General features: G+C 39.6%; 3 protein-coding genes across 3 annotated transcripts; 2 read left to right on the forward strand and 1 right to left on the reverse strand.

Annotated features, from left to right (window-relative positions):
• Positions 1–682: 682 nt before the first annotated feature.
• Positions 683–4,105, reverse strand: LOC140950198 (peptidyl-prolyl cis-trans isomerase NIMA-interacting 4-like). Its single transcript, XM_073399399.1, has 6 exons — positions 3,940–4,105; positions 3,452–3,519; positions 2,867–2,986; positions 2,050–2,082; positions 960–1,106; positions 683–920 (listed from the first exon to the last, which is right to left on the reverse strand). Exons 1-5 carry the CDS (start codon positions 4,013–4,015, stop codon positions 981–983), a joined length of 423 nt encoding a protein of 140 aa, XP_073255500.1. The 5' UTR covers positions 4,016–4,105; the 3' UTR covers positions 683–920; positions 960–980.
• Positions 4,106–4,193: 88 nt separating this feature from the next.
• LOC140950994 (GPALPP motifs-containing protein 1-like) lies at positions 4,194–10,747 on the forward strand. Its single transcript, XM_073400212.1, has 8 exons — positions 4,194–4,520; positions 4,971–5,035; positions 5,627–5,707; positions 7,017–7,083; positions 7,755–7,843; positions 8,048–8,161; positions 8,283–8,342; positions 9,403–10,747. The coding sequence occupies exons 1-8, from the start codon at positions 4,277–4,279 to the stop codon at positions 9,562–9,564; spliced, it is 882 nt and encodes a 293-aa protein (XP_073256313.1). The 5' UTR covers positions 4,194–4,276; the 3' UTR covers positions 9,565–10,747.
• A 3,442-nt stretch (positions 10,748–14,189) lies between these two features.
• LOC140949395 (uncharacterized) lies at positions 14,190–24,548 on the forward strand. Its single transcript, XM_073398554.1, has 7 exons — positions 14,190–14,259; positions 18,050–18,207; positions 19,386–19,512; positions 20,903–21,337; positions 21,517–21,900; positions 23,160–23,573; positions 24,261–24,548. Exons 1-7 carry the CDS (start codon positions 14,190–14,192, stop codon positions 24,521–24,523), a joined length of 1,851 nt encoding a protein of 616 aa, XP_073254655.1. The 3' UTR covers positions 24,524–24,548.
• Positions 24,549–24,804: the final 256 nt, after the last annotated feature.

The raw sequence follows: 24,804 nt of genomic DNA on the forward strand, positions 1-24,804 counted from the left end.
CTGCACTGTTATTAGTTCTTTTTTAACCATTTTTAATTAACTGTATTTATTTCATTTGCCGGTAATAAATTCATTTAAAAAGACAGTTCTACTTGCAGTAACCTTGATGGAAATCCTCTAGCTAGTGGCTGCTTACAAGAGTAAAAAACTTGAGTTGAATTGAATCATTCCTGTACGCCGTCAGCTTCAGTGACAGACGATTTATGTGGCTTCCCGCAGGTGTAACCTTGTGAGAGCTTCAAACGTCTTTATGTTTGAGTTTCTTACGGTTGAAAATCAAAACCTGGAAGATGACAAGTTTTTCTACGCTGACAAAATGGATACCAGGAACTACTTATTCACTGGTACTGTAGTCAGGCCTCGAAAAGATATTGTAGTCAGGGCTCGAAAAAAAGCCGCATCCGGTGGTCTAGGAGAAGCAGATTTTCTTGCTGGGAAAGTAGCTGTTAACTGAAGTTTACGGTGGTTTACGGTCGTTTCGATACAAGCTTATTCAGTTTAGGTGTTAATAGTTCTACCTACTTGGCTTGAAGAACGAAGAATATTCACCCAAAATGTTTTTCTTGTTCACCCGCAAACTATATACTTGAAGTGATCGAAATTTTTGTGCAATATGACTGCTTGAGTTCGTATCGAAACGAATTGTATCGAAACGATTTTGTACTGTGATGTAATTCGGTTCACAGGCATGGGCATCGAAACGACCGACCTCCAAGCTTACTTGTGCGATGAGCGAGGGTCCAGGCAAGTCACCCTTTAACAAAACCATTAACTAAGACGAGCAAGAAGTAGCGAAATGTGAGTAATGCTTGCCCAAAGGACAAGCTGGAATTCAAGTTTTTCTGAGCCCTTATATTGTAGCATAGTAAAAGACATAAATTTTTTTACTGAAATATGTGGACCTCTGTATTAGCAATGCAATTCTTTGCCCTGTGATTATTGCTTAGCTAAGAGAAGTCAGAAATTTATGGAAAAAGATTTCACTTTTTGCCTTCGATCATAATAATGTGATATCCAAATTTTGTCTTGACGGGTGGGTCTGTGTAAGATGGTCTGTCCACTGTACTGGGTGATAGAGCAAATGCAGCTTCTTGAAATGGACCAACCTAATAAACAAGAATTAAAAACATCTGGCCTCAGTAGTTTAAAGATAAGATACTACTATCTACCGGATAAGTCACTTTCCAGGAATAATTCCTCAGGAAACCAATTGTGCTATTCAGCGCATAGAGATTTATATGGCGGATAGCATTATTCACCTTTAAACAATTGGGGCAAGAAAAAATAAAAATAATAAAAAATAAATAAAAAAATAAAAATAAAAATAAAATAAAAAAAATTGGGGCAAGCAGCACAGAAAGAACCAACAGTAAAAAAGAAAATGTTTACAATGCACCGCCAACTCTCCCGAGGATAGACATTGTTAGGACCAGCACCAAGTGGGTATAAAAAAATTATTATCCTGAGATTCTGCATGTGGGCAAGATGAAACAAATCCTGAGTTCTGATTGGCCACGTAAGCTGGCGATGCCTGCTTGGGATTTCAGGCTTTGCTTCTGCAAAAATATTATATCCCCTTTGCCATCTGAGAAATCCTTTAATAACCACGCTTGGTATCATTATATGTGTCTGGGAAACTTCCCACCTACACTTCCCCTAAGCCAAGATTTTGTCCTAAGTGAGAAGTGAGTGTTAAAGTTGGCTTAGGGGAGGGGTAGGTGGGTAGTTTCCCAGAAACGTATAATGATCTGCTTGTTCTGTCAGGATGGCTGGATATTAGCCTAATTGTTTTAGTGTTTTTTTTAGTTATGGACCTCAAATTCATCTTCGCCCATAAAAAGGTAAAACAAGAACTTGACTAATGACCAACCATCTTTACATCAGCCTTAGTGAGTAACACATACATCTTCTAAAGAGAAGTGTTCCCCTTCACGACAGTCACAGAGAATAATTATTACTGAATAAGTAGAGACCAACTCCGTCTACTACAGACTGAGGCGTCTGTTCAGAGAGAGTCAACTCTCTCTGCTAATAAATTCTGTATCTTACCATAGATCCCCTTGTCATCCAACCAAGATCTCCCTAATGGGTTGAAAGATATAGATACGGTGACAAAGGTTGCACCTATTCGCACATGAAGTCAATGATAACCTACCTCTTACATAGCCTTCATCAGACTCTTGAGGATGAGGTATTGAGGAGATAAATACAAGGGTTCATTTCCCTTCCCTAAACCTACTCCTTGAACTGAGAGCTTGCTTAGGGACATGACTACCAAGTTTGGTCATAGGTTGGTCATTTGTAAGTTCTGGACTAATTGATTACCTTGCAGCTGCACAGGACCTGAAATGATCCTGGCCTGAAAAATAATGATCCCAGCCCTGAAATGATCCCCAAATCGACCCTAAAACAACCCTTACCCCAAAATGATCCCCAATTTTTGTTCCACAATGACCCTGAAATGATCCTCAAGTAACTCTTGGAGTGGTAACTGTAACTGGGGATTTTAGAAGGTGTACAAACCAACAGGATTCATTTAAATGGTCAGTCTTTTCGATTCCATCCACAGACTCAACAGTTATAAAAACATACCATGTGTTCAAAATTTGTTCCAGGTTCAACTTTTTATTTGCATTCGGTTAAACAAAAATGAACACTTGGCTAGTCTGTAAATACAGCTGCCTTTCAAGAACCTCCCCCCCACACCCACCTGTCCGACCCTACCCCACTCTGTTGAAAGGTGGCTGTATTTGCAAGCCACCTATTGATTGGTAAATTTCTCTTTTACGGCAGGATTTGGTGCAAAATGATTCCCAGGGAAAATAGACTGGTTTAACTGTACTGGACATTCAAGTTAGATCATTACCCCTTGTCTTGCTTTGTCCTCACTGTATGCTGTCGCTACTTCATTAAACTTTTGGCCTTCCTTTAACTTGGCCATCGCCTCCATCACCTTAGAGTGTTTCTCACACAAAATATGGCGAACCTTGTGGAATTGTGATTTCATGTGAATTAGTCAACTGTCTCTAAATACCAACAATCTTTATCACTATAATGACCTGTATGTATTCTTATCCTCTGCATGTGCAAAAGATAAGAGTGAGCCAGTCCACTTTGGGTCAGAAATATTAATTTTGTAAACAGGATTATGGTTGCTGAGTATGATTCTGATTCTGATCTTTTCTTAGTGCAGGTAATAAAACTGGCACATTCAAACAAGATTTTTTCCACATATCACCCCTGAATACACTCAGTCATGTCATGAAGTGAACAATAAAAGTTAAAATGTATATCCTAACCATGCATATGCCTGACATAATATTATAAGTTTATAATTTAAAGATCAATGAAAAAAACTACATTAACCAGAAAACCCAGCATTGTCTGTGTGGCTAACTCTGCCTGGGTGGGACACAGCCTTCTAGTATAGTGACCTACACTTTCAACAAACCTTAACAGCAGTTCCACTCTTCTTGGTCTTGCCTCCACTTGCTCCTTCATCCTCACCACCACCTCCACCTAAAATGAATAAGTTATTGTACACGAAATATCAAAATAAATGGTGAAATCTTTATCACCCACCATGATGCTCTTCCAAACATCCATTTTATTTCTTTTCAGGGTGGCCATTTTTGACATGAAAACCCTTTTAAAGTTTGTTCTTCACTATCATCCAACTCTTTCCTCCAGTTTAACTAGGAATTTGTATGTGTCACTGTGAATACCTTCATAGTCGAATTCAAACAATAATAAATTTAGTACCAATTCCAGTAACTTTAAAATCAAGGTGATGTTTAACTGTATATAATTTCTACAGATTTCCACTGTTTCCTGAAGTGGCAAATGGTACAGGCGTTCCAAAACAACTTACATTTTAGAGTTCTGTGCCTCGTAAATACTCCAACAAAGTCAGAGCCAGAACAAAAAAGATGTACATGCCTTTGGATCCTTTCCCTTTATCTTGTTTTCCTCCACCAGCACCTCCTCCGCCTCCTTTTCTTTTTTTGGGTGGCATTGCACGGCTTATTTTTCAGATTTTTAACGAATAAAGTGTATCTTTATCTAACTCATGCAAACAGTGCCTTTCAAGCAGCCATCTTGAAAGTAGTCGCGTAAGCCTAGGGCGAGTTGTAATTGTACGGCAATTTTTCTTGACAGCGGACCTACCCGAAGTTGAAACAGTTTCATGTAGTAGACAAAGATAGCTAATGGCCTATCACTGAAAATCAACCTCTGTAAAGGTGTCTAGAACTTCAAAAAGCCTCTAAAATTAGCTATGGAGATTGGCCCAGCTCTTCCTCCACACCTTGCGAAAAAACTGAACTCATCAAGGGACGACGAAGATACAGATGAAAGAGATGAAGAAGAGAAATCGGATAGTGATGAAGAAGGGAGTTATGGACCAGCTCTTCCGCCTGGATTTCAAAGCATAAGTACAGAAGCTGTTTCCAAGCCAAGAATTATAGGACCCATGAGACCACAGTTTGACACTACTCGTACACCTCCAGTAACGTCAACTGGTTTGTATGGAAATAATAGTTATTTCACCATTAAGTCTGTCTCAAATGATTGTCTTCTTTTAAAAACAACCATGTAAGAGAAGTTAACTCCCCCTTGACTTGGTTTTAAATGTACATCTGGTCCCAGTTATTCAAAATATGGTTAATGCTATCCACTGAATAACGCAATTGGTTTCCCCAATACTTATCAACAGGATAGTGATTTATCTAGTGGAAAGTGCCATCCAATGATTGAACAACCAGGCACAAAAGATGACAATGCAAACTCAAAAAAGATTGTCAGTTGCAACTCAAATAGCTGATAATTTTGTATACAATTTAACAATTTTTCAACTGCAGCTATTATGGTCTTTTGTACAAACAGGTGGAAAGGGTAAATTAAATCTCCAATGAATCTTTCATTTAGTAATACCAGCATTACCAGCCATATTATTATAAATTTTTGAATAGCTCAAGGAAGAAGTGATGATGATAGCGATGATGACATCATTGGACCCAGGCCACCATCCAGTGAAGTAAGTATCGCAATCAAGCTTTTACCCTTTCTGTTTCCCTCGGACCAATTAAGTCATTAATTATCAGGGTGTTCATTAGGCATCGGAGATCAGAGAATTCTCCATTTACTGCACAGAATTCTCCAGCCAACGTTTGGTAGCCTATGCCTAGTTTTTATTCAGACTTGGAGACTCTTTCAAAATATTCTCCTATAACGTTACACCTTTCTCCTCATACTAGAATTCGTATTGAAAACCCGGAATTATCAACTGAGTTGGTAAAGTTAATGCAGTCACCATAAACAGATTGGGAAGAAGACATTTTGAGAGCTACCTCTTAAGTATCATTCATGTTGATACCAGATACACTATCACTACCCACCCCACCACCACTACAACTGCTGTGTTTTTAAACATTAAATTAAAGATTTTGTTTTTGGCACTCTTGGGATTAAAAAAATTCTGTCAATAACAAGCCTTGTTACTGGGTCACTGGCTTTCCACCCCAATAACCTTTGCCTCAAAGACTAATGAGTTAAAGAAATGCTATTTTTTGGTACATTACCAAAGTTTGTCTGTTCTTAGTGATAATAAAATAAATGCTGTTTACAGGACATTGATATTGGCTTGGAAAGAACAAAAATGGATATAGAGGCTCGCAGTCAATCAAAAAAAGATCAAATGTCTGGAAAGGTAAGTTTTCAAAACAAAGATATTTGACCATTCCTCAAACAAATACCATAGTCATATCTTTTGGGGGGAAAGTTATTTGCCAGTAGAATTTCTGTTCATAGGTCTTTATGTAAGAAAGATTCAAAGGTACAGTTTTCAGGGGGCATGATGTAGATCAAGTGAAGGAGTAAATCTTCATCATCATTTATCACTGGCATACATGACACTACCCTCCTGGGGGGTTGGGGAGGGGAGTACTCTGTATAATGGCCTATACGGGATGGCTCCGCCCAAAAGAGGTAGCTTTTTCAGGCTTCAAGTATATGAAAGGGTAGGGATTTCACAAGTTAAGAATATAAAAGGGGAGGGAAATATGTCATTTCTGTCTGTAAAAAGACCTAAAAGGCTAACAGATGCATTTTATGGCTGTAAAGAAGTCCAGAAGACGTTACGGTTTTGTGATTTGTTCATATTTAAGCAGCAGTTAAATGGGTTACAGAGTTCTAAACTAGGTGTGTGAAAAGGGAACCATTTGTCAATAGAAGGTATATGGAAGGGGAACAGACCTTTTCTGTCAAAAAGGTATATAAAAGGGTAAGGGGCTGACTTGTCCCCAGTCATCTCTAAGTTGTCTCTACTCCAAATCAGGTGGAAAAAACGATCTAGAAAAGTTGCCTGGGGAAGTGGAGCCTGTGAGCATTGTTTTCAATATCTCATACATGTACATACTGGTATACCTTATGACTGGTATGTTTTGACAGTTAACATAAACACTTATGTCAATCACTTGGCTTTGCACGCGCATAATCAAACTTTATGTCAAACCTGTGAATCGTACACTGCACATTTTGACATAAACATTTTGACACAAGAACTGGTTTTTCTGGAAGTGGATGAGGTAATGGGTGGTCTGAGGTATATGAAAAGATGATTACAGGCTCTCCTCTCTCTCTTCCCCCTGGGTTTTTTCCTTGGCTTACTTTTTCACTGCTCCGTCACATTTTTCACTTATCTACCCTGAAGGAGAGCCTGGCACAGACAATTGGGAGAGAAATACTTTTTGCAAGTGCCCTGTCCTGTCTTGTCCTTTTTGCAACTTTCCTGAGGTTGTAGTTATGTAGAATTGATTGTTTTTTTCGCTTACAGCTGTGCAGACTTAGACTAAGTTGTACAAGGACAGTAAAAATTTAGCCTTAGGGTTGGTAAAGTTTGATGTTTAACACCCATGAGATATCGATCATGTCAATGATAGGAGCTTCACTTAATGATGTGAACCCTTTCATGACGTCAGTATCAAAATTTTGAAAATAATTCTGATTTGATTTTTCAGAAAGATACCAAGCCTAAGAGAGATTCATGGATGACAGAGCTGCCTCCAGATTTGAGTAAAAACTTTGGTGAGTCTTCATATCATAAAAACGTTTCACTGGGTGTGAATACACCATACTAGATACCGTATGAACCGCAGCGGTATATAACAGGAACAAGTTATTCACACACATTGAACATTGTACCGGAGCGGTTGGCCGGAAGGGTTTGTTGTCTTAACTCCCGCTACTCACTTCTGAATGTTTACTTCCGTCTCATTGGGTTCAAGTCCTCGCTCCTACTCATTTATTTCGGCTACAGCCCAAATAACTGTTCACACGGGGGCTACAAAGACTGGCAAAAACCTATCCGATATGTGACGATCCAGTTTCAAGATCCGCGACGTGGCACAGCTTCATTCCGTTACAAAAATGGTGCTGAAATCACTGTTCTGTTCAGTGGCAGATCCAGGGGAGGGCCCCAGGGGGTCTTCCCACCCTTCTTATTTTTCAGACCAAACTGAGGACCAAAGGGCCAAAAAAAGTTTTTCGGTGAATACCCCCCCCCCCCCCTTGTCTCAGGGACTGGATGACCGCCCCCTCCCCCTCTCACTGTTGTTGTGTGAACAGAAGCCCTGTCCGGTATGGTTTTTGGTGCCGCTGTAAAAGCCATCCGGTATGGTGTAAACTTAGCCTTGGCTTCTTTATTCTTATCCGGTCCTTAAATAATAAGTGTATGACAGAACTCTTGTGATTTGTAGGTCTTGGACCACGCAAGTTTCGAAGCCGTGCAATTGAATTAGGAGATCAATCAGTTTGGACTGACACACCAGCAGACAAGGCCAGAAAGGTAGTCTTATTTATACAAGGAAGGAGTTAGAGTAGAACCTTGATAAAACGCAAAAGTTGAGCAAGGTTTAATTTACGCGCGACCTTCCATACATTGCCTCCATTAATTTTTCTTTACGCGCGTAAAATTTAAGTGCTTAGTCAAGTAAAAATTACGCAACCTATAATGGAAATTCTCCTCAAGACAAATGAATATTTTCTTCAGGCAAAAGAAGGCGACAAAGGCTCTAAAAGAAGTGCCACTGATGAGGAACCTCTCAGAACCCCGTGGGAGCTGGCAAGAGACCGAGAGATGACTAACCAAGTTGAAAACCATAATGTATGCCAAATGCACTCGCGTTTGTTTTATATGCTATATCTTTCGGAATCAGTTTGAAAATTTTGACTCATGCATTTTTGTAAATATTTGTTTACTGATGAATCAGTGCTTTCTCCTTCAGAAACGACACAGAGGTGAATCACTAATGGATATCCACAGTAAGAAGCTTGAGAAACAAAAGGTAAAGAATTGATTTACTTCTTTTTACGTAATGGAGTCTCGTGGCATTGGGAAATTCCGCTCATCATTGAGCTCTTCAATCGGGTTATATAAAAGTCTCTTTGCCCGTGTTTCGGGGCCCGGTTTCTCGAAAGATGGTGAAGTTTAACCCCGGATTAACCCAGATTTCAAACAAGGTTTTCTTGTCTAAGAACATGTCACTCGAGCTTACAAAATACTGTTGAGTCTTTACTTCGATATTCAGTGATGATAACACAGAATGTTACTCTAAGAAATACATAGGAAGGTAAATACATAAATGGGACAAAAAATTTTAATCCTGGATTAGCGCTAATCAGCCTTTCAGGAACCGGGGCTGGGTGTGTACCAAATGGCGTCCATTTTCATCCTCCTCATCATGCTTTGCACAACAGTCTCCCACACCGTGCGGTTCCTGCATGGCGGATTTCAGATCTGTTACTTCCTATTTCTGTTTCCAGACCTAAAATCTGATGAACGATAGGTTAGTGCCGTGATCGAGAGGTTAGGGTCCACAGAAGAAGTTATGATATTACATCCTTTTCCGCTCTCATGCAGCGTCCAGCTAGCCTCTCACGCAGACGTTCTTAGGGGTTCGTCACGCGTTCCTGCCCCATGCGTGACGAGCGCTGAAGCTGCTCCGCATTTGGCGGGCAGAAGCCCAGGTAATCGGCTCCTGAATTGGGCTAATGTAAAATAAAATAACATGAAATGAACTTTTCGCCGGGACAAAGAAAAATGCCGTTATAAGCAGGTGTCCCTGGCGAGCGAACGGCGGTAAAGCAGGATTTGCAGTACCAATTTATGACTCAGTCAATCCCAAGCGTGCCCATTCCCCCGAGCAATTGTTGGGCAGTTGTCTTTTTTTTTTTTTGAACTGCTGCAGACGCTCCACGGTGGGGCCAAATGGTTCATACAAAAACCCTACACTTCGGCTTAAAAATGCCCAGGGGGATGGGCCCGTTTGGAATTGACATAGACAAGCCAAAATATCACTTGCTTTTGGTCATGAACTAATCAAAGTTTTAATTAATTTTCTTCAGGAAAGAGAAAAAGATAAGCAAGTAGAAAGAAGACCATTTGACAGAGAAAAGGATTTAAATTTACCAACCATGACTGACGGCCAAAAGAAGTCAATTATTCGCAAATCCAAAGAACTTGGCTCCAGGTTTCACCATGCTCAATCGGGTTCCTCGTTTCTTTAAGAGGTCTGTGAACTATCACCCAGATCACTCGCATCATTCAAACAGGGCCTGCCTGTCGTCTTGCCGGTCCGCGTCGCCGTTTGTCAATGTTAGCTGATGCAAATACCTAAAATTTATGATAGCAAAAAATGATAACAACCCAAGCTGAATCTTAAAAGGTTCACAAAACTGTCATATGAGGTGGTGGAACTTTGTTTAATGCAAATACGCTGCGTGAAACCTTGCTCAAAGTGATCGGAAAAATGTCTTCTTGATCATCCGTTGCTTAGTAAGTGCTTGACCGCCAATCTCATTCTGCTTACACAAGACACCATGAGGCAAACTGAAAAGGGCGGCAAAGTCCCGTTATTTTATGAGATTGCTACTCTTATGTTCACCATTTTCACATGGACAAATAATGCACCTTGTTTATGCCCCCAAATTTGGCATAACCTTTGTTTCCAGTTTCTCCTGGATATTGCAGTCGTCCCAATGGTTTTGCAAAATTTTGGGGGGTAAACAAAGTACATTATGGTCTATACCAAAATGTTGAGTACAATTGCTTTCTTGTGAGGTGTGATCAAAGAAGTTATTCATTTTTTTCTCGGAATTAATAGATACCTAGGAAATCACTCAGATTTTAACTGATAGGCAGCTGTGCCCCGTCCACATGTGTCCTTTCTTATTTGAAAACGGAGATTTTGTTTTCAACGGTTTGACGTACCGTCCACACGTATCCGGTGAAAACGGTCACGGAAAACGCATCTTTTCAAAAACGCTCTTCAGAGTGAAGATTCTGGAAAACGCTGAAAACGGAGGTTTTCGAATACGACGATGTCGTTCATCATATACTACCAGCATTACGCATACTCTGTGAGGGATGTTATCGTGTTTCCATAGATTCGAGTACACTACGTGTGGATTTCTTCGGAAACGGAGGGGAAAATATCCGTTTTCAAAAATTATCCGGATACTTGTGGACGGGGGCCTGAGAATCCAGCACCCCTGCCCGCTCCTTTGCAGGCCCTCATATTGGATATCTCTCAACCAATCCATACCAGAGCAATAAAGTTTGCTTTAGTTTTTTTTTTACTTTACATTTGATGGTGTTAACGCTCGTAAAGGCGACGGGACTCTGTTGGTTGTAAGCCGATCGTATGTGGTAATTAAATATAAACCAACTTTTGTGTAAACAAGTTTACTCCTAAGATCCTGCAAATAAAGTATTCGCACAAAATGTTCACAGTTCGTTAAGTTGTTTTGCTTAAGGTAACTTATTGATAGCCTGTGCCAGGCTCTCAGATAGTATAGTGGGAACGTATTAAAACGAGCAAAGCGAAAATAAGACGGGCACGACTTGGGAAAGGGGTCTCTACCCAGCCCCCGCGCGTTTTTCGCATTTCTTATTACTGAACGACTTTCCACCACAATCTCGGAGCCTGAAACAGGCTAACTTATTGATGACTTTATCGTCATTATTTTGAACGAATGAGTAACAGTTGGTTGCTAAGTTAGGAAATACCGTTAAGTACGCTGGGACTAACACTTAGTTAAAAACCAGGAAATCCAAAGGTATTTTAATGAGCACTGCTAAAGCTTGTTTCGAAGCACTCAGTTTCTATTCCGTGCATAAGTCGTGGTAAAACGGTTTACGGTACGTTCACTGAATCTTAATATGTGAGACGTAAAAGAATTCTAGAGGCGTAACAAATCTCTCGTGCAGGACGATCAAGAATTGGTTATCTTTTCTAACTCTGTGTTGGCATCAGTGACAGTTTCTGTGCTGATAATTTGCCCGTTCACAGCGTTAACATGGCTAGAGTGGGTTGGGAGTCGCTAGGCCTCATTATTCCGTGTTGTCAATGCGTATCGGGTAACGTGGTCCAAGGGAAGAAGATAGTGTTTCCCTCCCGTTCGCTTCGAATATGTCACCGTTGAAGTAAATTGGCCGAGAAGGCCTTGGAAAATGGGTAAATGCTTCAGCTGGAAAGGGGCCTGAAACCCGTGTTTAACAACATTAGTGCAGCCCTATTCTGTATTACGCAGACACAAGCGAAGCTTCACCGCCAGCTTTGCAATCTACCGGCGTCATGCGTACGTGCTCGTCCTGTTCGAAGGCAGATCAGAACAGATAACTGATTAGGGACTGTGCAATAATTATCAGGAGGGAGGGGGCTGAAAAACTAGAGTTATTTAGCAAAAACTTAGACAGTACCCCCCTCCAAAACAAAAAAAATTAGTTCTAACCCCTATCTGTTATGTTAAAAATAACGTCACACCCCAACCCCCTCCCCCCCACCCCACCTCCCACCACACTGACTCAAAACTGGACTGAGCTGCCATCACAGCTTCAATAATGACAAACGTTATTATGTAACATCTAGTATCGAGAAGGATGTTGATCGCTTGATTGAAGATTTAGACAAAGCATTTGCTAAGTACCGGGGTGTTTACCACATTGGCTTAAAATGTAAAACTTCTGAAGCCAGAAAGAGAAAAGAGCAGAGAAAAAAATCAAAGAACAGGAGATTGAACGCTTCAAATAACAGACGAAAAAGAGCTTGCATTATATTTAGATCCTTGGGAGGAGAGCCTGTTGAACTTTTTTATGAGCCAGATATATATGGAATTCAGCAAATCGATTCAGTCGATGAAGAAACATTACTTTTATTCACATCAAAAACCGACAAAGCTTGTCTACGAGATCTGTTTGATTCCCATTGTTTTAAGGGGGAAGCTGAAAAACAAGTTCATGACTTTTGCTTTACATAGGATCAGCTCAATTAATCAGAAGACGGGTTAAAATTGATCAGTTGTGAATTTGCTTTTCATTTTGATAGAATATTTTCAATAATCGTTTAACAGCTGTTCGTATTGATATTTGTTACAGTCTATTATGATGCCTGTATTGAGAATCTTTTATTGCGTTTAATTTTATTTACATTCGAATAAAACTTAAGGTCCCCCCTCCGTCAAATGAGTGATTTTACTTTGAGCCCCCCCTATCTTGGCAGCAATTTTATGTAATGCCCCCCCTCTAGTTTTTCAGCCCCCCCCCTCTTGATAATTATCGCACAGTCCCTTACCGATAACTATTTTTTTCGGATAATTCTATCCGATACTCTTAACATGAATTACGTTTGGCACGCTTCAAATAAATCAATTCGCAAACAGAGTCAAAGAATTACCCACAGATAAGACCATTTACATGTACAATGCTATCTGGCACGTGGCGTATTTCCTTTTCTCCTGCCCTTAAACAGACCCCCTAGCTTAAGTGCCAGTTTCAGTAGTCTTCTTTTAGTCTGCTTAACTGACATTTTTGCAATAATAAGGCAAAGCTGCTCTTGCATTAAGCCCCATCTTACATTTACAAGTGCATGTTTCGCTCAAAGGGTCGGTTATTAGATCTCGTCCAGGCTGTATTTGACTTCATCGGACCAGATAATAGTTGATTCATTGAATTTTTTGCCTCGCGTGTTCGTAAAATCATTTTTTTACGTTTGGCAAGCAAGGCCATTTGATTTCGATGACCGATACGATAACCTAGCCCTCCCTTTCAAATTTGAAACCTTTGACTTATTTGAAGAGATGCTTGTTGATTGATTACTAAACTGAAATTCAACAGGAGAGAAAATCTCCGGATGTTTTCTTAATTGAAATTAAATTATATTTTTTACAGACTCAATGAAACTCATTTTATATTCTTTCGAAAAAAAATCACAAGGGCAGAAAACAACTTGTAGAGTTTCTGCTCATCTCAAAAGAGTAATGCCGTTTTTTGTCATCAAAATTCATTTGCGAATCCTCTCTATCTTCTCTAAGAGCTTTGTTTAACCTTTGCGTTTCAGTCAGACATTGTAAATGTGAACTGAAGAGATATAGTGCCCTGAAAAACTTTCTCAAACGTACTAGATAACATTTGTATATCTGTTACATAATTTGATCTTCTATTACAATCGATCTTTTATTTTGAGAACATTCTTGCTTACAGATTGAACTGGACGAGCCTATGTTATTTTAAGGTCATCAAGTCTGTTGAATGTTTGTTGTTTAATTCGTTCTAAGCCGATTAATTATGTTTAGTTATGGTGGCTTTGAAATTGCTTTTTAAGTGCTTGTTAATCCACTGCCCCGCCTCCTCTTTAGCCGGTACTGATTATGTAACAATGTAGTCTGGTGGTGTATCAGTGGATCTAGGTTTAAGTCTAGTATTAGCTAGTAAGAGTGGCTGAAAACACTTCGTATTCACGCTTCACTTATAAAGCAAACTCTGCGATTTGCTTTATATGAAGTAGAATGCAGTTTCGGATGTTAACATCGATACAATACATACTGTAAGTGTACGATTCAAATGAAGCGCGCGGGATACGTTTGGCACAAGCACTAACTAAAAATAATATTTTGAAAGCCCTGAATTGCACCATATTATGTTGGTGTGGGAGGTCAATGGTTCAAATAATTTCTTAAAAGTCACGGAATGTGTCCAAGTGGTACAAACCCAGACCAGACGAGACGCAATTGCCTACAAAAGTCGTGGGCGTTTGAAGCATTATAGAAGGCTTCTTCATTTTTGCAAAAGGACCAGTTTTTGAAGGCGCAATAAACTGAGAAAAACCTCTTAAAGGGAAATCACTCAAGCTACAATGAAGATCTCTGCTGTCAAGTGGCTCGGGTTTCTTTTACTTACCTGCAGCGCAAAGATGAGTAGTCAAGGTAAGATGCTAAAAAGTGATTTAACAAGTATGATTTCCTAAGATACAGAAGATGATCTAAATTTGGGTAAGAGATATGTCATCGCGGCCTAACCGTGTGACTGCATCGTTCCTCAAGAACAGTATGCTGAAGAAATTATCTTGCACGCTTAAATATTTTTTAAAACTAACTATAAAAACGCTTAACAGACGAAACACGAAAACGTGGTGACGTAACAGAGTTGTACTTAGAGGCAGTGCTCTCGTTTGACAGGAAAACCAGACAATAGAGAATGCCCCTGACAGCACACACAGAAAAATATGTTTTTTATCACACAAGAGAGAAAATGGGGTTAAAATTTAATCTAATGCGTGCAGAGAAAACAAAACTACAGATAAGTACTCAGAAGAAACAAAATAGCAACGGAAGTACTTCAAGTACTTCTTGTCAATACTTTACTGATAAAGCTGCGCTAAGGTTTTTGTTTGCTTTCACCATAATATCAGGGCTGGTATTATTACGGGGGGTGACAACTCTAACAAAGGCTGTTTCGGGAGAAAAACAAATTTATTCCGGGAATCTGGAGATTTTGCCGGGAATCGGGAAACCTGGGAAATTTTTCGGGAAATATGAGATATTTTCGGGACATTGAGCAAAGATTTGATATTACATGTTATCAAACAATATATATACAGTGATATGCACCCAGTGTATGCGCTGTATTCTATGTATTTTGACACTTGAAAACGGCTGAACTTCCCATGATATGAAAAGACCAATCAGCAACGTTTCCAACTAAAATAGCATGAAGTTCGAGTGCAATTGACCTCGTGCAATCCTTAGCGGATTGACACAAGAACCGTACCGGTGCAAGGCACATACTATCAGTTCACACCAGATCCCATCATTCATTAGTTCAGGGGTATTTTTACGCTGCACGTTAACGAGTTTTAAGAGCATATTCCACTGATTGCATACTGGAAAACTTGAAAGAAGTACGTAAGAAGTATGTAAGAAAGAAACGAAACTCATTTAACCTTGTTAAACACAAATGAGGCCATAAAAAGTAGTATGTCTGTGAAGACTCTTTAATCATCCTGATCTCGTCGGGGTCCTTCTGCTTTTGCTCGAAAATCCTGAATCCCGATCAATATGCGTTCGGGATAGGAAAATTTCAGATTTCGACAGTTGTTCTGAAATTTTCAAATGAATTCTTATGATAATCATACAATGACACCACACAGAGTATACTTAGTTGAAAGTGATATCAAGAGCAATTTCAAAACCGCACAACTTGTATAAACAAAATTGACTACTTCTACGCGAAGTCACGCCAATAAAAATAAGCATAAAAAGGACAATTGATTTAGAGAACATTTTGGACAGAAGTTGTCCTCTCAGAACACTAGAAATGGCGTTTCAGAACACCAAGATTTCCAAATTTTCTGGGGGAGCATGCCCCCAGACCCCCCTAGTGGTTGGCCCCTTCACTGCTCGCCTGATTCATCGGTGATTAAAAAACAAAAAAACACGATTTTATATACTTAAAAAGTTTTCACAGTCCTTCTGTGTTAACATGATCCCTCTAAACGAAAAAATAACTAAGGTTAGATAATTAACAAGTTACATAATTAACAAGAAGCTGCAAAAACTCTCCGATCAAAATTTTAATTTTAATTGTGAAAACAATTTTGGGAAGTTAAACATTTATGGGGAATGCCACCGAAAAATTCGGGAGGGTCGACGAAATTTCCGGGAGGACATAAAGTTATTCATAGGACTGCCCAAACAGCCTTTGTTAGAGTTGTCACCCCCCGTTATTATTATCAATTAACAGGGGCACCCAACGTCAATTTTTGGAAAATATCTGTTCGGAAGACGATTTGAGATCTAGAATTTTCGGAACATTTGTTGTAAAATTTCTTGCTTGCCTGCCTCTCCTAGGATTTTCGAATATCTGACAAATGGTATAATCACCCATTTTTAACGGATTTTTGCCCTTAAAAGGTCACCTAGAATTTTCGGGAGCCTTTTTTCTGGCTGAAATTTTCGAAAAGGTTTCAAAGTTTTGATCCCTATAATTTTCGGATCACTAGACTTTCAGCTAGGAAATCCGAGCAGATGAAAAATTTTTAGGGAATAAAAATATGCCTATATCTACTGTTTAAATACTAAAATACGCTCAACACTGCTATGTTTAAGTGGTTTTGAACTATATTCTCGTTGGGTGCCCCTGAATTAAAACTTAAGGCCAAAGCTCGCACCTTTTCGGCATGAATTACAAGAATTACATCTAATACTTTTGCTCTTAAAGTCGATAATGGTGACAAATAGATGGCCTCAGCTTTAAGGCCTTTTGTTTGACCAATCAAATGAAATCTTTCTGGCAGCACTTTTTCCAATGTTATAGATTCTCGATATTTCTTAAAACAAAATTGGCGTTTTTCGGAAATACCGCCTAAATTTGATCGCTTTTGGGAGTGATAAGGGATAAAATTGCCTCTGTTTAAAATTTGCAAAACGTCCTCTGCTACAACAGTTTATCAGTCGCTTGCCTTGTACCAGAAAAAGACCTAATCAGAATAAGTTTTCTCTAAACGCACCAATAAGGTACCTTCATATCCCAGCTGGTCATTTGTCGAATTATGTTACTAGTTGCTACTTACTTTCATTGAGGCGGTCTGTGAAATTCATTCATTCATTCATAGTTTATTTGGGTAACGCAGGTTAAGTTAAAAGGCAGCTCTGTAGACCATGAATAACAGTACTTTCGAACAGTGACGTTTTTTTGTTGTTGTTTCTTTGTTTAGGATTTTAGACTGAAAATGAATCCATTTTGTATGTATTTTATTTTGGGGTTTACTATTGGAGCCCTTATTGGGAATGGAAACAAAAAACGTGCTGGCTACGAAAGGCATATCCGAATCCGAATAGACCGGCATTATTACAGAAGCACTGTATGGAATGGGGGTTTGAGTAGATAATCTCTTTATATTCGGAGTATCCAGAATAGTAAATCCAAGACTATAATACTGAAAGCGATCACCAGTATAGGGTGGTATAGTGAGTATATAATGACTGAAAAATCTAAGCTGTGGCAGGCAAGGCTACAATAGCAACAACGTGTCAGACTTTTCCCGCTAGGTGTAGCCATACCGATTTTAGTACTTTGTAACATTATTAGACCGAGTTCAATGCAGTTTGGTAAACTTCTCCTTGATAAAGATGGTTTCAGGCCTCTTCCGATCGAAATAAAGTCGCCTTTTCAGTTGGTATTTTGTCTGACAATCTGATACAATGATATATGAATTTCACATCAGTATAAGAATCGTGAAGAAGACCTTCGTTGCAGTTTTTGGTAAAAAATTCCTGATTCAGCTGTGGTAGTTTTTTTTCACTGGGTCCGAATACTTATTTCAATTGAGCGCCGATCAATGAAATCTTCGCTAATTACTTAAGCTACTATGGGCCAGTTATATAAAGAGAGTTTAGCCAGTGTTTCACAAATATACTGCGTCCTAAGTTATTTTCAGTTTACCTAACGCTTTCATCTTGACACTATTTAACTTGAAAAGTTACTTGAAGGCCGATAAGGCGTAGAATAGAAAAACATTTATCTTCTTAAAATAAATAACCCACCAAGGACGAGATCTGGAAATCCAAAGATTTGCTAGACCGCTGCCTAAGTTAGACTTCCTTTAAATTAATTAATGACCCTATTAGCTTTGAACCTTTCCAAAAATACCAGGTTGTTTGCTTGTCTAAACATTATCAAGCTTTAACATTTTCTTTCCTTTTTGTCCCAATTTAGTGACTCAGGGTTCTGATTTGAACCTTAGGGTCCAGGTCCTGTCTTCCCGCAGCTTGCAAATCACTTGGGACAGACCTTCAACAGATGAGACCCTGGTTGGCTATAGCCTCGTTTTCGTTCCAGCACACCAAAGGCGAAGAACACACGTGGAACTGTTTGTAAGTACCAAGGTTTGGATGGTTTTTCTGTCGCTTAGACAAACAAAATCCATCCAGCCGTTTCACTATTAACAGTAGCTGAAGAAAAAATCCCGAAAAGGTGAAATTCTGTCAGAACCAAATTTTAACAAAAACCAAAGGAAATCAGGAAACAGTTCGGCTTCATGATCTCCGACTTGAAAGAGAAAGATCTAAGACTTTCCTCAGTCATGGACAGAATAAAATGGGACAGCAAACCCCTATCCCCCCTGAAATCTAGAATGAAGTCGAGCGAAAGCCAAGGCTCTCCATTTTCCCATCCTTGATTTTTTTTTTTTGCGGGGGAACAGGGGGGCGTATAAATTTTCGGTCTATTTTGTCCAAGATTATAGGTTGAGCAAAGCTAAGGTTGGGTGTATACGTGCTGCACACGAATCATTTTGGCACAAAAACATCTTTCTAAACTGTGAGCGGAAAAAAGCTTAATTTATGCAGTTATTCGGGAACGCAATCAACGACGGCGCTGCAAAGACCAACCTCGTCCCCGGCGCGCTTTTCCCTGGCTTTGGAGGTGAAGGCGCCCCGGGGACGAGGTAGAACAAAGACGCCTCTTCTCCCAGATTTTTTCACTTGGGGGAAGGGGCGGTTGTACACAGGCTAGATCGGGCCACGCTGGTCGAAGAGTTCCTGTTAGGTTACGAGATGGAATCTACTTTTGCGCAGTGACGTCACCGAGAGGCCGGCTTCGCGCGGTCAAAGAGACAAGATCCTTGAAGACAGAACGCCTAGGAACAAGGCTTATTTGTTATAATGTAGTTTGACTGTGTCAGCGTGCATGGGTTGTTATGGTAACTAACCTTGAAGGGCTATTGGCTTTCTAGACCGTGAGTGGAAATATTTGTGAAAAAGTTCGGTTTGGAATTCGTCGCGGCCGCTGAATAGAAGCACTGAAGACTCATTTATACAGGGTAAGCCTCGACCTAATGTAAATAGTTTCACAAATTCCAGTCAGAAGACGACTTGTGTATCACTGTGTCTACTGTTTTAAACTCGAATTCAGGCACCTTCTCGACGTTATTTGTGAACATTTTACTTTAGGTCCAGGCTAACCCTATATAAATGAGTCTTCAGTGATTCTATTCAGTAGCTCCGACGAATTGGAAAAGAGTAGTAAGACTTTTTCGCTGTGTTTATGACAGGTGAATCAATTTACTTTGACCAATCTACACCCAGGCATAAGATACAGAGTGAAGCTGGCTCCGCTGATGAATAATGGCAAACTGAGAGGAGCATACTCAAGTTGGGTCAATGCAAGGACCCTAGAAGGTGACAAACTGAAAAATATCTTCTTTTTTTTTCAACCAGACTATGAACAGCGATTGGCTAAAATGAATCGCTGCTTTATCATCTCCACCTGAAATACTACATAAAATTCAATGATAGATGGATTCGATTCCAGCCGTTGAGAGTTCCGTTTGACATCCTGTCATGCGGACTCACAAAACGACTGGTGATCGGGCATTATCGTGACACGCGAGTTTTTCCATGCGGGTGATGGCCACATTGCGTTGAAAAGTGACCGGCTAGAGACAAATTACGTTGATTTTTAATTTTGCTTGAACGGTGCCCAATTAAAAATTCACCCTATTTTATCGTAGATGTTGCTCAAAAGAGCTCAGAGACTACTTTCTCCTCGAGGAACTCTATTCAACATAGATTTGTCATGTTGCTGACATATCATAATCGTCAGTGTTATTACAAAAACTATAAAGTTTTTTTCTTAAACAATCTAAAATTTTTTATTTCCTTGAAAGCGGATTGTAACTTCTTTAAGTCGGAAGCACTTTCTTTAATTTTATTTTTCTATTAATTAGCCCTCTTTTTTCTCGATCGCAACTGCAAAATTCCAAAGAACTTTTACCTTAAAACGTGACACAAATGGCCAATTATCAGGACTACAAAAGAATAGCAATACTAGCCACCATTTATATTGTATTCGAAAAATAACTAAAACTTCATACTGAATTTGACAAAATCTACAGGAACTTAAAACCGCGAAGAAATCATCCGCTTTTCTATCGCGAAAATCAATATCACAACCCTTTAGTTTTATTCGATTTCTTTCGCTGTATTTACATCTAGTTGGATTTTAGAAAACTGTTATCGTCAAATAGACCTCTTTTGTCAAACATGTTTTGGGCCAAAAAATATCTGCAAAGTAGCCAATATATCTCCAAAGTAGCCAATATAATAGCTAAGACTGCAACCATTACTTTTTCTCTTTTCAACCTTTCTTTCTCTCCTATCTTGCTATTTTCCCTTCCCATTCATTATTTCCGGCCTTATCGGACACACAAAAAAACAGCCTTTTGGCCCTCCCACTCAAATGGCTGCACATTTTGCAAGGTTCGTTCTCAAAACTCCGGCAAACGTAGATTTGTACAATCCAGTATGGCAGTTGATCTGTTAGTTATAGACTTGTTTCTTCTTTATGGCTCCTCATGTAATGTTCTTTAATTAGCTTAACTTTCCTCCACTCACACTGATCTAGTCATTATTCGTTGCTGGAAATTCTACTTTTCGTGGCTGGCTTAATACGAGTCTGTACGTATTTACGTGTATATAACCTGAAATCCGGAGATGGACACCATTGGGATAACGGGTTGGGGCTAGGATATGCTTACTAATAATGGCCAATATTTTTCATGATTGGCAGAGAATGCGACTGCAGCTGGCCAAAACCCGTACACATCAAACGGTCATTCCAGCACAGGGCAAGCCTCAAACAGCAACTGTTCACGCATCAGTCAGCTCTGTCAAAACATCGGCTATAAGTTTACTCAGATGCCCAACTACTTCAAACAGCAAAATTACGATGACGCTGAATACGAGCTTTCTCAATTCACACCCATGGTCCAATCAAACTGTTCATCAGTTCTGCAACTGTTCCTCTGTTCCTTGTATTTCCCTCCATGCGCGCCCAGACGACAAACCACGCCCCCCTGCCGTTCTGTCTGCAGGGCAGCTAAAGAGAACTGCGAGTCGTGGATGAAGAAGTCTGGACTCAAGTGGCCCTATAAGTTTGAATGCAACACCTTGCCAGATCCCCATGAAAAAGCATGTGTAAGAAGGGATGGTGCAGTAATTAAAGGTAAAAACTAGTCGTACTATTCAGTTTATGATGTTTGTAGTTCATATGAATCTACAATGATGGACAAAAGTCTTGGGACACTTTTGCGTTTCTGGGGCGTTTTCCAATTCAAAGACGTCCAACCCCTCCCGTCACTTTGAACACTTTTTTACTAAGTTTTAACTGTAATATGTTCGTAGTGCCACCACATTGCCAACCACTCAACTCCACAATGTGCAAAAACCTTAACTACATTTACGTCGAAATGCCAAATTTCTGGGGAGACAATACACAAGAAGAAGCCGACGCAAGAATCCAAGTTTTCTCTCCACTGGTGAATTCCGGCTGTTCTCCATCACTGCGGGTTTTTCTGTGTTTGTTGTACTTTCCACCGTGCGTTGTAAATTCTAGAAAGATGATCCCTCCATGCCGAGAGTTATGCGAGGACGCGAGACGTGGTTGCAAGCCAGCGTTGGAGGGGGCTGGCTTTCCTTGGCCTGGTATAATGAAGTGTTCTCAGTTTCCTTTCTATGGCAAAAACGAATCAAACGTTTGTTTAAAACCAGAGACGAAAACAACAAAGGGTAAGAAATCTTTGTTTTTATTATCACATTATTCTTATTAGTAGTAGTAGTAGTAGCAGCAGCAGCAGCAGCAGCAGCAGTAGTAGTAGTAGTAGTAGTAGTAGTACACGTAAGAATATGGCAAGATGGGGATTATCACAAAGTCCTGATTGCTCCTCCTGCCTTAATCCTGAATCACTCCTTCATGTTGTCGCTGGTTGTCAACAGTACCTTGATCGCTTTACGTGGAGACACGACTCAATCCTTAACTTCATTGCCAAGTCACTTCAACAGTGTTCACTCTTCACTCTATGTAGATGTTAATGGTTTTCTGAATCCCTCAATAATAACTGGTGAAAATTATCGTCCAGATCTTCTTTTCCTAATCCAGTCCAAGTGCCTATATGTTCTAGAATTAACAGTTGGTTTCGAGTCTAACCTTAACAACAATGCAGTGCGTCAGAAAGAAAAATATCTGAACTTGATCAACGAAATGAGTAGAAATTACATATGTGTGACATTTGTAAATCTCTCCATGAGTTCCCTTGGCGTTTTCTCCGATGAATGCTCTACCTTCTTAGACATGATGAATGACATTGGCATTGACAAAAAGCAGCAACGCTATATAATCAAGAAAATGATAAATATAGCCATTAGAGCAACATATTACATCTTTTGTTGTAGAAATAGGAACTGGGATAGCCCAGACTTAATGCAATTTTGATATATATATATATTTTTTTTTTTTGGGGGGGGGGGGGCTTTTGTTTTGTTTTGTTTTTGTTTCTGTTTTTGTTTTTTGTTTTTTGTTTTTTTGTTTTGTTTTGTTTTTTTTTCTTCTTAATAATCCAATCTCAAGCAGCATTTGTAAATTGCCTATACGTAGCGAGATTTACAATTGTACATTCAAAAACACAAATAAAGTTTCCCTTATTGTTATTATTATTATTATCATCATTATCATTATCATTATCATTATCATTATCATGATTATTATTATTATTATTATTATTATTATTATTATTATTATCACTAACATCATCTGTATTGGTATCGGTGAAAATGGTCAATACGATTTTTTTCTTGAAAAAGATGATTTTGCAGTCAGTGAAACAGGCGGCTCGGAAGAAAAAATCCACGTACAAGAAATAGGTAGACTTATGGGTGCTAGCGCCACTAAATTAACTAAGTTCTTGTGACAAACATTGCTGCATACGGACTAGAATGTCCATATGTGCTTATGCGCAATTATAAACTTATTTTTCTTATTTCCAATTCAGTGCCAAACGTTACACAGTCAAGGTCGCAATGCCAGCCATTGAAGATACCGATGTGCCGAAGCTTGAACTACACCCACACGATTCTACCAAATTTCATGAACCACACAACCCAAGCGGAAGTGAAGAGGGCCTTAAAAGCTTTCAGACCACTGCTCAAATCTAAATGTTCCAATCAACTGAGGAGGTTTTTTTGCTTCCTGTTCGTCCCTTTCTGCGGTACAGACGGAACCCCGCTGGCGCTTCCACCCTGTCAATCATTCTGCGAGAAGGTCAAGTTGGATTGTGGTCGAGTATCTCGGTGGCTGGCTAATTTAAACTGCAGCAGATTTCCTACTTTGTCTCGCAAGCACCTTTGTTTTGGTGACCCCCTGGCCACAATGGACTGTGTTGGACGTCACAGCAGACCCTGCACAGGTGAGCTTTCTTAAATCTCTGGGGTCGACACTAAGAATTCGTCTTAGAGATGTGTCCGCTTTACTGAGAGACAATTAAAACACAACCAGTCGATGGTAGCAATGACGACGTCGACATCGACGATGACAAAGTCGGTAACGTAGCGGGCGGTACTAAACTGACCAATCACAGACCCCTTAATAACTGATTATGGCAACAATATCAGATGCAATACATATCTTCAGACCGGCAGGAGCGGATCCAGAAAATTCAGAAATGGGTGACCAGGACACTTGCCATATGGATATTACATATTTTACTGAGAATTCTTTAAAAATAGTACTAGGAAATTTCACAGACCAAAGGGGAGAGTGGCGTGGTTCCTTCGACCAACTTCAAAATCCATCTCAATGTAACTTTATTTTTATCCCATGTATTGTAATTCAAGACAGTCTTGGATTGTGGATTCCACGTGCACTGTGGATTCCGGATTCAACTACTGTATTCTATATTTATTGTCCGTAGAACTTGGATTCCGGATTACCGCGTTTACGGGATTCCGGATTCGTTAAGCTGAATTCCGGAATCAGAATTTCGACGCCGGCCAAGTATTTTGGATTCCATGAGCACTGAAAAATTTCCCAGATTCCGGAATCAATATGACATTAAATGGGATGATATATTAGTTTATCTTTTTTTTTTCTGCAGTGATTTCATCAACCTCTCCAATCATCTTAAAATGCTCCTCGCCAGGCATTCACTTCACAATTGATGCAGTAACCATTTCCCGCTACAACGGAACCAATATATTCATGCCTTCAACGGCCGATGCCCTTCGGCAGTGCAACAGAAGCCAGAGACTAGTCGAAGGGAGACACGAATGTCAGTTCGACGTAAACTATGATAAACTTGGAATCGATGTGCTTTCAGTGATCGCTGTTGTTGTAAAATACCATTGTCTTTCGGAGTGATTACGAAAAGCACAGCGTTAAAGGACAAATTGTGTTTGCAGCTATTATATTAATGCTGTGGCAAAGCTTTGATAAATTACGCAAGCGAAATTTGCCATTGTAAGCACAATTTTCACAAGCTGCAGATAGAAAAAGACTGCTACGCACATGAATAGTGCTGTTTGCTTTACAAACAAGACGATGAGTCATATTTACTGTAGCAATTTAGAACAAGAACATGCAAGTGAAATAGCAGAAACAGTATTTTCTTCAGGAAATTTTGGGGTCAAATTCAACGAAAA

Source organism: Porites lutea, chromosome 10, assembly GCF_958299795.1.
Source record: "Porites lutea chromosome 10, jaPorLute2.1, whole genome shotgun sequence".
In the NCBI taxonomy this organism is placed as follows: domain Eukaryota; kingdom Metazoa; phylum Cnidaria; class Anthozoa; order Scleractinia; family Poritidae; genus Porites; species Porites lutea.